Source organism: Astatotilapia calliptera, chromosome 1, assembly GCF_964374335.1.
Source record: "Astatotilapia calliptera chromosome 1, fAstCal68.1, whole genome shotgun sequence".
Lineage (NCBI taxonomy): Eukaryota > Metazoa > Chordata > Actinopteri > Cichliformes > Cichlidae > Astatotilapia > Astatotilapia calliptera.
In genome coordinates, this window is record NC_137422.1 from 35267714 (window position 1) to 35284376 (window position 16663).

Consider the following 16663-nt stretch of genomic DNA (forward strand, 5'->3'; position numbering starts at 1 on the left):
CCTCTGTCACACCAGCCATCTATATGTCTGTCCTCTTTCACTACATTCATGAACCTCCTCTGAGTTCTTCCTCTTTCCCTCCTGCCTGCCAGCTCCGTCGTCAAAATCCTTTACCCATAATACCCACTATTCCTCCTCTGAAAATGGCTAAACCATCCCCACCTTACCTTTCTATCTTTTGCCTCCAAACTCCTCAGCCTGAGCTGTCCCTCTGATGTATTCATTTCTAATCTTGTCCATCCTCTTCAATCCCAATGAAAATCCACCACCTCCAAAACCTACATCATATCAGGTCTCACCTTCCCTTTCACTCTTGCTGCTAACTTATTATAAATCACCCCTGACACTCGTCTCCATCCAATCCACCCTGCCTGCACTCTCTTCTCCAAACACTTATTTTCTGATATCCACAAACATATTTATATAAATCTTTTGTTGGGACATCCCAGTTTTCATCTTGGAGGACTGTCTTGCACCGCATCGTGTATCACAAAATCACTGGACTCTATATTCTAACTGTTAGCCTTGATATAGTGATAGCTGTGAAATATAAATTGTAACATCCCCCAAGCGTCATATATTTCTGCCTAGAACCAACATGTGTGTTTTCTTTTCAAATGACCGCATGTACTTTGTGAACGCTAAGAAAAACAAAACAAAAACAGTTTATTCTTTTCACTCATAGTCTTCAGCCCTTCCATGATACGGAGACTCACCTGGTGAAGCATCTGTTTGAACTGTTGCTCGATAGGACTGCAGTCCGCTGAGATGACCGGCAGCCTTTGCAGACACACCGCTGCCATCAGAGTCCACGGAGAATTCGCTCTTTCCGCCGCTTCATTGATCTGAAAAGCCGCACGGCAAACAGTAGCGCTGGAAAACTGACGGAAGCCCGTGTTTCCGACGGGAGATCTGCTGAAACGAGACAGAAACTGCAGGAGAGGCCGACTTGCCATTCTTCCACAGGGCGCAGCCATCTTTTTCTGTTGCATTCAATGTACAAGCAAAAAAAATAAAATAAATCCTAACATTAGAAAATGCTAAATAAAACAAAATGGAAGTAGGATTCTTTACATAATTTCTCTGCGGATAGTAGTTTATAGAGTAATTATATTATTTATTGTGTTTTAAGTAAAACGCTACAATGTTTGGTTGACGAAGATACGTTTTTATTAAACACAAAATGGCATAATGTCGAGGGGGTTTTTAAGTACTTGAAAGCACCATTTCCGTTCTCGACCCACAATTCTATGCGGGAAAACGGACAATCTATTTAACCATAACCGTGGGTGTGAAATGAAATTAATATATTTAAAAAACAATAATACGCCACTTATACACCCATACTAAATATTATCATTATATTTTAATTAAATGAAAACGGATTATAAGCAATGTATAAGTGAAGCTTCTACATATATTATTTTTTGAACGTGACGCCACCCCCGCACACCTCCGGGGGTATTACTGGTCTGGTCTGGTCTGGATCGCTTCCTCAATGTCACGTTTGTTGTGTGTAAAATTATTTAACGTCTGGCTGCAAGATTGTGTATAAGTGTGTGGAACATGAATAAATTTAGCTGTATATTGTTTAGCTCACTGAGTACCGTATGTCGACAGCTGTCTGCCCCTCTGAACGGAAATACGGCCTCTCTGTAAGTGCTTTATGGCTATGTTTTCTTAGCATTTATGTTAGCTGGCGGCTAGTTCTAGGCTGTAGCATTTGGATAACAAATAGTATTTTAGATGACACCTTTATAATTATGATTACAATATCAACAGAAGATTATGTTTAATATGACAGGTTCATAAAGTTGTTGCTAATTAAATTGCGTGTGTACAGATGTGGAAGCAGAGCGTTGCAGCGGACAATATGCAGCAGTGCTATCAGGCATCAGGAGAAAGAAGCATCCTCCAGCGCAGAGACTGCGAAGGACTTCAGGTCAGGCACAAATGTACATGCAAATGAAACGAAACAACATAAAGCAAGGTGTGCCAAAATGTACAGCTCAAACCGCCCCAACGCGGTTCTTGAACTCTTCTGGAGGGATGCACCATCATTTTCCAGAAAGATATTGCACAATTAGTTTATTTGAGAGCAACGAAGAACGCCCGAAAAGTTCACAGGCGTCTGGGTTGACTGCAAAATATATTGTGGATGGGGCATTTTGACATCCTGGAAGAAACTGGTTCCATTAGGATGGAAAGAAGCTTATATACTGATTTGCAGTAACTCTGTCTCCAGGTGGCCCATCCAGGTAGCCCTCAGGGGTACCCCTGAGCAAGGTACCGGTCCTACACACTGCTCCCCGGGCGCCCAATGGCTGCCCACTGCTTCACAGAGTGAATGGGTTAAATGCACAGAGGAATTTCCCCACGAGGATCAATACATTAAATAACTGACCACAATATTATTTTCTGAAATTTTTGGTATTGAACCCATTTGTATGTATGTATGTATGAGAGTATCTATCTATCTATACACTGCACACACATATACATCTGTTCTTCTACCACGGTCAGCTCATTGTGTCTGTACTGCATTGTGCTATGGCCTCTGGGTCTCCAATTGAATTGATGGAATGCACTCTTGGTCTCGCTATATACATAAAACATTTTTAAATGTAACTGGTAGCAAATAGCACAGTGGTCACACTTACTCCTTTCCCCCTATGCTGCTGAGGCTTTTAGGCTCTCCCAAATTCAGCTGGGTATCCTTGCTAAAGTACTTCCAAAATGAAGTAAACAAATGGAAGTTTGCTTAGCAAATGGTACATTCAGCTGCTCCCTTATTTCCCAAGGAGTCGCTACGGCAGATGGATCCACAAATTTGATTTGGCACAGATTTCTATGCTGGATGCCCTTTATGACACAACCCTGCCATTTATGCAAACTTTTGGTCTCCTGAAGCACAACATGCGTCTCCTCATGGAGTTGAACCGGGGAGCTTTCACGTGTAAGGTGAATGTGTTAATGGAATGGGGCCAGTTGGAAATTGGTTTGGCAAATGAAAGAGGAAAAAATGAGAGGGAGACATTCCTTACCTGTCACTTAATGGAAACTGCCATCTGAAAGTTATTTTGTTAGTTGGTTATAAAATATAAAATCAGTTTCGATTACCTTTTTTTTATTTTTTGTGTCACACTGTTTTCCGGGGTCTGTAATTTGACAATCTGAGCAAAAGGAGAGTTAAATCAAATCGTGATAATATAACAAAGCCCCCCTGGATGTCCTCACTGTTCAGCAGTCAGCAGTTCAGGTTTTATCTTTAATTTGAATTTATTTATTTAAAAGGGACAGTGCAGTTTAACATAGTTCAAGTGCAAGACATGAAACTGATGTACCGCACATAGGTTTATAGCTACTGCTAATTTTCAACAATTGTCCCTTGTTGGGCTTACAATCTAAATAGATACATTTTACAATAAAACATACATTTTCATAAAACCAAATTACATCATAAATACAATTACAATTAATAGACAATTTAAAATAAAATTTAAATCATTAGTTAAAATGACCACAACTTTGATTTCCCTTTAACCTTCAATGTAAAGGATCTAATGTCTGTAATCAATTTGATATCGGTTGGAAGTGTGTTCCACAGATGACAAGCCTTTATAGAAAAAGCTGACTGACCGAATGTAGATCTGCAATATAATATCTTGCAGTTGCCGTTCACCTTACTCCTAGTAATACGATTACTATCTTGTCTCTGGATGTATCTATTGAGACACTCTGTGGCCATCCTATTTATACATTTAAAAACAAATTTAAGAAAACACAAACGATTAAAACTCTTAAAACTAAGTCGATTATATTTCTTTAAAATGTGACAGTGATGCCACCGAACAGATTTTTTTATCCATTATTTTTAAAGATTGGTTATATAAGGATACCACAGGCTGAATTGTAGATGGTGCTGCTTGGGTCCAAACTGTCATACAATATGAAAAATGAGAAAATATAGAATGCATAAATATCTGAGCTGCTGAAGTGGGTATATAGTGCAAAATTAACTTAAAACAATTCAGATTAGCCTTGACCATCTTAGAAATCTTCTTTACATGCTTGTCAAATTTAAGATGTGAATCTAAGATTATTCCTAAAAACTTAAAATCTTTGACCTCCTTTATTTCTTCGTTCCCTAGGTTGATTTTAAAATCATCAGATGAACTTGAAAGTTGGCAGTTAGCTTTTAATATCCCAGTGTCACAAAATAGATTGTGACTAGTAAAATATCACAATCTATTTTGAATACTCAGTAATATATTATGGATATATGTAATCATTTTTCAGTTTGAATATTTGACATCAAAATAAGAACTTGTAAAATCCTAAACTTACTGCTAATGGGGTATGGATGAATGGGCACAAACCATGTATAGCGGGGGGTGGAGGGGGCACAGCTGTAAGAGGCTGATGGGGTGTTGTTTGTGAATGTCATCATTCAAAAAGAAAGTCACCTAGGAATTTCAACCTGATACCATAAGGCATAGCTGCTAAGGTCCAAATCTCCATGACCTTGAACTCAAGGTCAAAGGTCAAGTTTTCTGAAAATCTTATGAACACAATAAATTGAGAAGGATGTTACCTAGGATTTTCATAGCTGCATCTATTAGGAGGTTCAGTGGTATGTTTTTGTTTTATTTTTTTAATGCATTCACTACTTTATTTCCTGCAGCACTAAAAAATATCAGCTGCTTGTTCTTGCTAATGTGGCCTGTATTGACATTTTCAGTCACATAAAAAAAGTTGTCTTAATTTTTTTCCCTTTCTCATTGCTATTCCTAACACATGTGCACCACAGTCATCAAATCTGCGCCCTGTCAACCACAATTTCCACCACTGTTTACTGATGGCTTTCACGTAGATTTAAATGTTCATTGTCTGCTTGAGCAGTCTTTCTGACTAAAGCTTCAGTGATGTGTACTTAATCTTTTCCTTCCACCATCTTAATACAAACCCCGAATTAACAGGGTTTTCATACATGTCCCACAGCATGACTGTATTGCTTACCTTTATCATGTGGTGCATTGATGTGAAAGGATGCTTGTCTTCATTCATTTATTCATGTTTTCTCTTTAATTTAACACCTGCCAGCATCATGTTTCACTGTCTACTGTCAGCAGACTAAGCTCCATTAAATAGAAGCACAGCCTGCTGCAGTATTATCATTAATGGCTAATCTTTGTTTCAATCCTACAGCTATTTACCTCCACTGCCTGGACATGACAGCGCACTGAGATGGGGTGGGAAGAAGTTTGAAGACTTACCAATTGTTCACATTAAAGCCACATACAACAAGTAAGTGAAAGCAAACTCTTACATTTGTACTTACAATGTAAGTGTCAGAAAATATCTCTTAAAGAATATTCAAGATTCAGTCAGCACTTTCATTATTTTAGTCTTTCCTCTTTGTAATTTCAGACCCATTTGCCGTAGTGTTCTGATTTTATTAAGTAACCATGAAACCTGCTTTCAGAGGGAAAATTGCTGCTTGGATCTGTTATCATAATTCAGTGAAATCAGATGTTCTGCTGTGATTTAAATTTCCTATTAACAGTCATGGTGGCCATTGCTAAAAGCCACATATTAGTTAGAGTTCACGACTGCTGATTTGTCCTCACTGTAAAAATGCCCGGCAGTTTGCGACCCAGTAACTCGCTGTTCTCTCTACCAGCACTCACATCCAGCTGACAGACAGCGCAGGGCAGTCCGTGGTGAGGACATCCTGCGGAACAGAAGGTTTCAAAAATATCAAGAAGTCGACGCCGATCGCTGCTCAGACTGCGGGCATCTCTGCTGCTGCGGTGAGTTCGATACAACACAACGCTGGGCCACCTCGTTATCCCTGCAGAAGATTGTTCCAATTAAATTAAAATTAGAGACTACAGCATCTGCTGCTTCTCCACTTTGTGCAGCAACACTTAATTCATGAATATTAAATGTTTGCTGTAAACAAACTGGCTTCTCTGAGGATTTTATAAAGGCTGCAGGCTAACAAAGTTATGGTCAGACAGATTTTCTTTTTCATTTGTTGCAATCAGCATAGTTGATAAATTAAGTTTTATTATAATGCTGCCATATTCAGTAGAGTTAAATTATACTTTCCTCTCATCAGTTTTTAAATGTTTTTGCTACAATTGAAAATTAAAAGTAGCTGTACACTTTTATTATCAGAATCAGAATCAGAATACTTTATTGATCCCTGGGGGAAATTATTTTTTGTTACAGTGCTCCATTTTAAACCAACATTAAGACAAGACAGACAATACGCTAACTAAGAATAGTACAATATATACATATACATACATACATACATACATAAGTCACTTATAAATAAATATTTGGAAAAGAAACATGTGTAGCTGTAGCAGCAAACAGTGTGTTAAGTGGATGCGTTGTACAGGGAGATGGCCACAGGCAGGAATGATTTCCTGTGTCGTTCAGTGGTGCTTTTCGGTAATCTCAGTCTCTCACTGAACGTGCTCCTGTGACTGACCAACATGTCATGGAGTGGGTGGGAGGTGTTATCCAACATTGTCTTTATCTTGGACAGCATCCGCCTCTCCGACACCACCTTGAGGGAGTCCAGCTCCATCCCCACAACATTGCTGGCCTTACGGATTAGTTTATTAAGTCTGTTGGCATCTGCGACCCTCAGCCTGCTCCCCCAGCATGCAACAGCATAGAGGATCGCACTGGCCACAACAGACTCATAGAAAATCCTCAGCATTTTCTGGCAGATGTTGAAGGACCTCAGTCGCCTCAAAAAATAGAGACGACTCTGGCCCTTCCTGTAAAGTGCTGTGGTGTTTTTAGCCCAGTCCAGTTTATTGTCAATGTGTACTCCAAGGTATTTATAGTCCTCCACAATGTCAACACTGACCCCCTGGATTGAAACAGGGGTCAAGTGTTTCCTGGTCTTCCTGAAGTCCACGATCAGTTCCTTGGTCTTTGCCACGTTGAGCTGCAGATGATTCTGCTCACACCACGTGACAAAGGAGTCGACCACAGCCCGGTACTCTGTCTCATCATCCCTGCTGATGCATCCAACCACCGCAGAGTCATCAGAAAACTTCTGAAGATGGCGGTCTCTGTGCAGTGGCTGAAGTCTGTGGTGTAGAGGGTGAAGAGGAAGGGGGAGAGGACAGTCCCCTGTGGTGCCCCTGTGTTGCTAATCACCTTGTCAGACACACACTGTGGGAGACGTACATATTGTGGTCTTCCTGTCAGGTAATCAACAATCCAGGACACCAGAGAAGCATCCACCTGCATCGCTGCTAACTTATCACCCAGGAGGGTCGGCCTGATGGTGTTGAAAGCACTGGAAAAGTCAAAAAACATGACCCTCACAGTGCTCGCCGGCTGGTCCAGATGGGTGTAGACACGATTGAGCAGGTAGATGATGGCGTCCTCTGTTCCGAGACGAGGCTGATAAGCGAACTGAAGGGGATCCAGATGTGGTCTTACTATGGGTCGCAGCTGGTCCAGGATGAGCCTTTCCAGGGTCTTCATGATGTGGGAGGTCAGTGCCACGGGCCTGTAATCCTGGGGGCCACTGGGACGAGGCGTCTTTGGTACAGGGATGAGGCATGATGTCTTCCACATCACCGGGACCCTCTGCAGACTCAGACTCAGCATAAACAGTTTATGAAAGACTCCACACAGCTGGGGGGCACAGGTCTTGAGGACAAGGGGACTCACTCCGTCTGGTCCAGCAGACTTGCCTGAGTGAAGTCTCCTCATTTGCATCTCAACCTGGTATTGAGTGAAGGTGATGGGTGGGGGAGGGGTGTCAGGAATCTCACAGGAGGCAACATGTGAAGAGAGAGGCTGGCACAGTGGTGTGGCTCTGGATTCCAGGCTGACTGCAGGTGAGGTTGTGGGGGTGGGAGCAGACACTGTGGTGTCGAATCTATTGAAAAACAGATTCAACTCATTGGCTCTATTCTCACCTCCCTCAGTTCCCCTGCTGTTGGTTGGCCTGAATCCAGTGATGGTCTTCATGCCCCTCCACACCTCTCTCATGCTGTTCTGCTGGAGTTTCCACTCCAGCTTCCTCCTGTAATTGTCCTTAGCCTCTCTGATCTTGTCCTTTAGTAACACCTGGATCTTCCTCACCTCCTCTTTGTTGCCCCCTCTGAAAGCCCTCTTCTTGTTGTTGAGGAGGGCTTTGATGTCCTTAGTCACCCACGGCTTGTTATTTGGGTAACAATGAACAGTCTGAGCTGGAACAATGGAGTCGGTGCAGAAAGTTATGTAGCCTGTGATACACTCAGTAAGCCCATTTATGTCCTCGGCGTGAGGCTCACAGAGTGTTTCCCAGTCGGTCACCTCGAAACAGCCCTGTAGTTCGGCTAAGGCCTCCTCTGACCACCTCCTGACAGTCCTGGTGGTCACAGGTTCCCTCCTCACAATTGGCACATAGCGGGGGGTGAGGTGAATCAGGTTATGATCTGACCTACCAAGTGGGGGGAGGGAGGAGGAGCTGTATGCATCCTTGACGTTAGCATACAGTAAGTCTAAAGTTTTCTCTCCCCTGGTGGGACAGTCCACATATTGTTTGAATGTTGGTAGTGTATTGTCCAGTGATACATGGTTGAAGTCACCCGAGATCACAATAAAGGCACTCGGGTGCTGAGTCTGTAGCCGAGCTATGGCAGAGTGGATAGTGTCACATGCAGCTGTGGGGTTAGCAGAGGGGGGAACATAAACAGCCACCAAGATGACGTGAGAGAATTCCCTGGGTAAATAATACGGCCTGAGTCCAACAGCACACAGTTCAGTGTCCGGGCAACAAATCCTTTCTTTGATTGTTATGTTGGCAGGGTTACACCACCGGTTGTTAACTAAAACAGCAAGCCCACCTCCTTTCCGCTTACCGCTAGCGATGCTGTCCCTGTCCGCCCGAACAGTGTGGAAGCCTTCCACGGAAGCATTCTCATCGGGAATGTCCTGGTGCAGCCATGATTCGGTGAAACACATCAGGCTACACTCTCGGTATTCCCTCTGACTCCGTACCAGTGCTGAGAGCTCGTCGATTTTAATTGCCAACGATCGCACATTTCCCATCACGATAGACGGCAGACATGGTTTAAACCTCCTCCTCGCTTCGAGCCTCCGCTGTCTCACCGTCACCTTTTTTCTTCTCTTCTGTCCTTGACCTCTGCATCCCCGATGTGTTTTCCTCCAAATTTCAGCTGGTACTTCTGCGGGCCTAGCCAGCGAGCCGGCCGGCATCAGGGCGATCAGCTGATCTCTGGAGTAAACAGTCCGTGCGTGTAGGAGATGTGCCGCGGTCCCGTTCCTTCATAAAAGTAACAGTTCCACGGCCACCAGAAGAACAAAAACTCTCTCAATCCACATGATTGAGTAAGAGATATAAAACGGAGGAAAATACAAGTCAGAAAAAAAAAATTAATTTAATTAATTAATTAATTAAAATTAAGAGTCTTGGGGTGGAAATCTTAAAGAATAATTCTTGTTTACCTCTTTGTCAATTAAGCCTCTTTGTATACATACCTAAAACTAACAGTTGAATACCTCTGGTTACTTTCTCTAGTAATGGCTGCTAAGCCGCGAAACTGTCACAAAGTAATGAAAGCTGCAGTTACTGTTTGTTGAAGTCGATCTTAAGACTCTAGTGAATGACATTAATTGGAGACCTGCTTATTCTGAACATGTTAGAAGTGGCAAAGCAGAGAAAAAGCCATAGACTCAGAGCAATGGTGTGTCTAAAGCTCCTCAACTGTGTTTTTAGTCAAGATTACTAATCACATCTATTAGCCTCAGAACCAGGAGAGGATTTCATTTGTTGGCTTTATTGGACTTTTCTGAACACCGGAGTCAAAGGGATGCTGCTCATCTCAGATTTTTCTTCTGTCCTTCTGCACAGAAAGCTACAGCCAAAGGAGTTAGCTTTGTGCGTGTTGTGGTCAAAGGTCTTGGTCCTGGGCGTTTGGTGAGTAGTTTCTATAAAGAAATCTTTAAAGCTATTCCAGATAAAACTACGATTTATTTTTAATTAGTGTTATTATTTTTGTATCTTGTTGTTTGGTCTGTCTTCAGACTGAAGACAGTTAACAGGGATGGAAGCCTCATTAAAACAGCCTATTAAAAGAATTGTTTTGGCTTAGTAGATGATAAACTTGTACTCGTACTTTTATTTGGTATCGAAATTTGTCATATTTCTGTTAAAGGCAAGCATACAGTCATAACCCAATAAGACAACCAATGAAAAGAGTTGGCTTATTTTCAGACGACTGGACAGGCAAACATGTGAAACTGAAACTTCTTAATATTATATGTAATTTTACCAACATACTGTTACAACATTACATAGATCCTTAACCTCTGAAGCAAATTCTCTGATGGCTGTACTCTGGGAAAACATTGATTGTTTGGTCAGTATGCTCCCATCTGTCTTTCTCATTGGGGTGAGAAATTGCTGATGTTATTTTCACAAGTAGAAAAATGCTACACTGACAGCTCACCAGGACCCATCTATTGTTTTTTGCAATCGGAGGAGCAGCCTTTAGTACAGCAGCCTTCAAAGACATCATGTTAAAGTTATTGGTACGAGTGCATTTTGCTTAAATGTGCACAAGATTGACTTTTTCCTTTTGATTAATCTCATTTTAAAATAAAATGTATTTTATTTGTGTTACCTGTTTATTATGTTACCCTATCTGCACTGTTTGAAGAAGGATTTAAAAAAAAAAAAATCTAAAAAAAAAAAAATCAAGGAACCATTTGTATGAAGAAGGAAAATTTACTGCAGGATAACAGGATGAAAATGAAACTAGTTTTGTGTTTTGTTCCGCTGACCCTGCTCTGTGCCGATATGCAAGTGGGCGGTCAATACCAGCAAACCTGTCACAGCATGAAGAAGTGGTCCTCTAATTATTTCCAGACTTGTCATAATGAGGATAATTTAAGGAGCGGCAGACATGTTGATCTGTTCCCATTAGCTTTCTTAATGAATGAATGCATTTTTCTCTGCTCTGCAGTCTGCAATCAAAGGTCTGACAATGGGAGGTCTGGAGGTGGTATCTATCACTGACAACACCCCCGTGCCACACAATGGATGCCGCCCACGGAAAGCCAGAAGGACGTGATCTTTGTGTGCCAGAATGCACTGCAACAGGAGGAAGCTTTTGTGTTGAATTATGCTAATAAAGAGTTTTGTTGTGTAGCTTTTCTGGCTCTGAGCTGACCTTACAAAAAGCGTTTTGGGGAAATAATTGCAGATGGGTGTTATTAATGAGCAGAGAACAGGCTTCTCAGTCCTCTGCTGCTACTGTTGGCAGATGAATAAACCTTCATTCTCACTGCAGGCGCTTTTATGTTCATTAGTAGACTGATGTTTGTACACAGCACAGAAACGGCTCTGCGTGGGAACAACTAGTAGCCACAGGAACCCTTGATCCTGACTATGCTACACAGCTGAACCTACAGGACTGCAGATTGATGCAAGATTGCCCAAGTTTAACCTTCTTGTGTGCCTTTTTATATTTTCAACTTTCAGCACATTAGACAGCCACACATCTATTTAACATGATATCAGTACAAAAGTCTCCTCTCTTCCCCCCCCTCCATTCTTCTTTTCTTTACATTTTGATAGGAAAATGGGAAAGAAATGCATGGATTTTTTTTTTTTTAAACATTCAAGTATACATGTGAATGTAGGATTTAAGGCACAAACAGTTTCTATCATTCTAATGAGCTTGAAAGTCAATATTTGATATGACGACCTTTATTCTTCAACCTAACCTGAACTCCAAGCAAACCTTGTCATTTCTTTAAACAGCCGTCAGGAACAGTTCCCCAGGCATCTTGAATGACAGCCAACATTTTTCCTTTGATGATGGCTGCCTTTTGTTTCCTTTTCTGTCAAGACGATCCCACATTGCTTGAACAGCGTTGAGACCCAGGCTCTGGGAGGCCAGTCCATGACTCATGGACTCATGTATGGCGTTTACTGGCAGTGTGTTTGAGGTCATTATCATTCTGCAAAAATGGAGCCGTTGCCAGTCAGATGCTTTCCAGATGGGTTAAATGCTGGATAGAAATCTAACCGTAGCATTCTGCATACATGCTGACAGTGATTTGAACCAAAAATTTCAAATTTATTTTGGTCATTCCATAAGACCTGCTGTCAGTCCAGTTCTTGTGTATTTTGGCATACCTCTGCCTTTTTGTATCTGTTTCCATTTCCTTTAGAATGGCTCTGTAACATCCACACGCTCACTGAGACCATGATGAGACTTCAGCGAACAGTAGATGGATCAATTCGAGGCCAGATACACGTCTTTGGTCCTGTGTCAGGTCTTTGCTGAACTTTCTTAAGGGATTCACTTTCAGATCTGTTCATTTGCTCTACATCAGAGGTAGGCAACCCCAGGCCTCAAGTGCCGGTGTCCTGGAGGTTTTAGATGTGTCCATGACCCATCACAGCTGATTTAAAGGACTAAATGACTCCTCAGCATTTCTTGAAGTTCTCCAGAGGTCTGGTAATGAACTAATCATTTGATTCAGGTGTGTTAACCCAGGGTGGGATCTAAAACCTGCAGGACACCGGCACTCGAGGCCTGGAGTTGCCTACCCCTGCTCTACATAGTATTTTAACTCCTCCCACTTCATCTTTAGTCCAGTTCATCTTAAAGTACAAATATTATTTTTACTCCTGTTAAACAGTCTTTGGCATTTTTTTGTAGATTTTGATAAATAAATGGGAACAAATTATGTTTTTGCAACAAGCTGCTAGCAACAAAGTGCCTAAATATGCAATTAATTTCTTTTTCTGAGTTATGCTTAGATAGAACACTGGTTCACCCTTGAATTAGGTGCATTTTTATGCTTGAATTATTCATAGATCAGTGTTAGGTGCCTTAACAAAATAAAAAATTGATCTGAAAATGTTCAAATACAAGGACTGGACTTAAAATGAATGAAAAGGCACCCAATGTTCAAAGAAAATTCTTTAGAGCAGGGGTAGGCAGCTCCAGGCCTCGAGTGCCGGTGTCCTGCAGGTTTTAGATCCCACCCTGGGTTAACACACCTGAATCAAATGATTAGTTCATTACCAGACCTTGAAAGATCAATCCTGAGTGGGGAAATGTGGAAATGGAAGCAAGTATATACCAAGTACCATCAATTTTATTGTGTTTCAACATCTCTTCAAGATTTTCTTTGAACCTTTCTGGATATTTTTAACATTTGAGACACCCAGAAAATTTTTTACACCTTAACAGGTGCAAATGTTTTTAACCTAGTCAGTTTTACCATAGAAGTGCACATATAGTCAGTGCACGGTTTGGACAAAAATAGATTGCAACAGATGAAATGACTTACAGGGTCATGTGTTTGTGGGTTTCCAGTCTAAATGCTTCAGAGCTTTTTAAAAGCCTCACTGATACAGTGGTGATGAAAAAAAATACAGTATCACAAATAAAATACACGAAGACTAATCTGATGCTTTTGACCTACAAATATTGTATTTCATTAAAAGAACGACTACTATAACATGTGGCTTCCTGCCTGTTATGCCACCTCTGACCCCTGGTGACCCTGAATTGGGTACGTATTTAAGAAAATAGATGGATGAAGAAAAGTAGTTTTACCAACAATCTCCCGCTCTGCCTCAGGTTAAAAGCCTCATCGCTGCATATTTCAAACAACACAATGGGAGCCATTTTGTAAAATGTGGAACAGAACTGAGACTTATTGTCCTGCTGTTAATACAGACTCCACTGAGATGTCTCATAAAATGCCATCTGCAAGCTAAATATTTTATTCATCTGCGTTCACATGGTATTTCATACACGCTAGAGGTGTTACCAAACTGATAAAACATGACTTTCTAGATTATTCTTTTATAAAGAGAGCAGCTGCAGTATCCAAACTGGAACGTACTGCAAGAGCCCCCAACTGTATTACACTGCATGTATTTTAGAACGCATAAATGAATAAATCTTGTAATTAGGCTGATCTTCCAAAAACAACACATTACCAAATCTATTAATAAAATTAGGGATACATATGCTTGTTATCGCACATTTTCTAATTTGATTAAAATAATTTTGTGACACAAAGGAAAGAAAGGAAAATTTGAGTCCAGCAGTGGATTTTGTCTCTACGGGCTCCGCTTGCATGACCTCGGATTTTAGCTCTGCTGAATACCAGAAACAACAGTGTAAATTTTTTATTCTATTCATCTTTATTTATGACACCAAATCATAACATTTGCCTCGAAGTGTTTTTTCCTCAAGGCATCACCTGACCTACCCCTGACTATATGCTTTTTTAAAAGTAGAGTAGAGAGGTTGTCTGCCTCCTGAATCCAAACTGGGAGCTGGTTCCAGTGAAGAGGGGCCTGAAAGCTAAAGGCTCTGCCTCCCATTCTACTTTTAAACCACAAGCTCTCTATTGGGGTGATACAGAACTATGAGTTCTTTAACTCATTCACTGCCATTGACGTCTATAGACGTCAATTACGTTTCCAATGGGAGGGGCTAGAATACAACCTCGGGCAGCTTGTCAGTGAACATCAGACTGCTTGAAATGTATTTTTCACAAAAAGCTCGTTTTCTCCCTTTTTGTGGTCAAAACAGGCATTTTTGGTGGAACCCACCTCTCTTCTACAGCTGATTACTAAAGAATGGCAAATGGTAGAAACAAGCTTTTTTTTTTGGATGGAAGAAGAGAGTCTGTTCTTCATTTTGGTAGGTTCAGCGTTTATATGATCATAACACACAGTTTTCTGTGGCTCTTCAAAAATGAGTAAAAATGCTCAAAAACCCTGGCAGTGAATGAGTTAAGATAAAATGAGGCCTGATTATTCAAGACTTTGTATGCGATCAAATAAAAAGTTTAAAAAGGTTGTATTCACCATGATGTCATCAGTTGATTAACAAAGTTTTGAGCCTATGAGCTGTTGCTCATAGGCTCAAAACCCCAAGCTGTTGAAAATAGAGATGGGAATTTTGACTGAGAAACAAAGGACACTGGATGCTCACACAGCAATGACGTGTCAGTTAGGCCCACTCTAAAGCATACCCTACCTTACTTTCTGTTTTACCCTACAAGAGACAATAATTTACATAATGAATGCCATGCTGTACTAAAGGTGAGTCCATAAATGCTTTGCTTTCCTTTTTACAATCAACACTGCAGGGAGTGCAGAATTATTAGGCAAATGAGTATTTTGTCCACATCATCCTCTTCATGCATGTTGTCTTACTCCAAGCTGGCTCGAAAGCCTACTACCAATTAAGCATATTAGGTGATGTGCATCTCTGTAATGAGAAGGGGTGTGGTCTAATGACATCAACACCCTATATCAGGTGTGCATAATTATTAGGCAATGTCCTTTCCTTTGGCAAAATGGGTCAAAAGAAGGACTTGACAGGCTCAGAAAAGTCAAAAATAGTGAGATATCTTGCAGAGGGATGCAGCAGTCTCAAAATTGCAAAGCTTCTGAAGCGTGATCATCGAACAATCAAGCGTTTCATTCAAAATAGTCAACAGGGTCGCAAGAAGCGTGTGGAAAAACCAAGGAGCAAAATAACTGCCCATGAACTGAGAAAAGCCAAGCGTGCAGCTGCCAAGATGCCACTTGCCACCAGTTTGGCCATATTTCAGAGCTGCAACATCACTGGAGTGCCCAAAAGCACAAAGTATGCAGAGAGCTCCAGTCCGACTCAGACGCCAGCAAGGTGGAGGTGGAGTACTGGTTTGGGCTGGTATCATCAAAGATGAGCTTGTGGGGCCTTTTCGGGTTGAGGATGGAGTCAAGCTCAACTCCCAGTCCTACTGCCAGTTTCTGGAAGACACCTTCTTCAAGCAGTGGTACAGGAAGAAGTCTGCATCCTTCAAGAAAAACATGATTTTCATGCAGGACAATGCTCCATCACACGCGTCCAAGTACTCCACAGCATGGCTGGCAAGAAAGGGTATAAAAGAAGAAAAATGAATGACATGGCCACCTTGTTCACCTGATCTGAACCCCATTGAGAACCTGTGGTCCATCATCAAATGTGAGATTTACAAGGAGGGAAAACAGTACACCTCTCTGAACAGTGTCTGGGAGGCTGTGGTTGCTGCTGCACGCAATGTTGATGGTGAACAGATCAAAACACTGACAGAATCCATGGATGGCAGGCTTTTGAGTGTCCTTGCAAAGAAAGGTGGCTATATTGGTCGCTGATTTGTTTTTGTCTTGTTTTTGAATGTCAGAAATGTATATTTGTGAATGTGGAGATGTTATATTGGTGTCACTGGTAAAAAAATAATTGAAATGGGTATATATTTGTTTTTTGTTAAGTTGCCTAATAATTATGCACAGTAATAGTCACCTGCACACACAGATATCCCCCTAAAATAACTAAAACTAAAAACAAACTAAAAACCACTTCCAAAAACATTCAGCTTTGATATTAATGAGTTTTTTGGGTTCATTGAGAACATGGTTGTTGTTCAATAATAAAATTATTCCCTAATTCTGCACTCCCTGTACAGGTGAAGTATCACTGAACTAAATCCCTATTAGCCCTGGAGCTTTATAGTTCTGAGTAACGAAAGAAAGAAATACGGTTTTGGAAAAACATCTGAAATTATGTCTCAGAAGGTCAGATTTAGAAATCAAATATTTAATTAT

General features: G+C 41.1%; 2 protein-coding genes across 3 annotated transcripts in view; one reads left to right on the top strand and one right to left on the bottom strand.

Moving 5' to 3' along the window:
• mrpl46 (mitochondrial ribosomal protein L46) overlaps positions 1 to 1007 on the bottom strand; it is a 10760-nt gene extending 9753 nt beyond the window's left edge. The window contains exon 1 of one of the 2 annotated variants that reach the window (XM_026174818.2): positions 717 to 1007. In XM_026174818.2, the coding sequence (XP_026030603.2) occupies positions 717 to 992 (276 nt within the window). In that variant the 5' untranslated portion in view covers positions 993 to 1007. The remainder of the gene's footprint in view (positions 1 to 716) is intronic. The other variant, XM_080300209.1, reaches the window with a different exon arrangement.
• Positions 1008 to 1242: 235 nt separating this feature from the next.
• On the top strand, positions 1243 to 11200 carry mrps11 (mitochondrial ribosomal protein S11). Its single transcript, XM_026174832.2, has 6 exons — positions 1243 to 1655; positions 1844 to 1942; positions 5209 to 5307; positions 5684 to 5813; positions 9902 to 9967; positions 11016 to 11200. Exons 1-6 carry the CDS (start codon positions 1567 to 1569, stop codon positions 11121 to 11123), a joined length of 591 nt encoding a protein of 196 aa, XP_026030617.1. The 5' UTR covers positions 1243 to 1566; the 3' UTR covers positions 11124 to 11200.
• The last annotated feature ends 5463 nt before the right edge of the window (positions 11201 to 16663 follow it).

What these genes read in the sequence shown, in the direction of transcription:
- mrps11 (XM_026174832.2), top strand. Translation starts at nt 1,567, where the DNA reads ATGAATAAATTTAGCTGTATATTGTTTAGCTCACTGAGTACCGTATGT. An exon ending in ATTAAAGCCACATACAACAA is followed by an intron (nt 5,308 to 5,683) that starts GTAAGTGAAAGC and finishes TCTCTCTACCAG; the next exon opens with CACTCACATCCAGCTGACAG. An exon ending in GTCTTGGTCCTGGGCGTTTG is followed by an intron (nt 9,968 to 11,015) that starts GTGAGTAGTTTC and finishes TCTGCTCTGCAG; the next exon opens with TCTGCAATCAAAGGTCTGAC.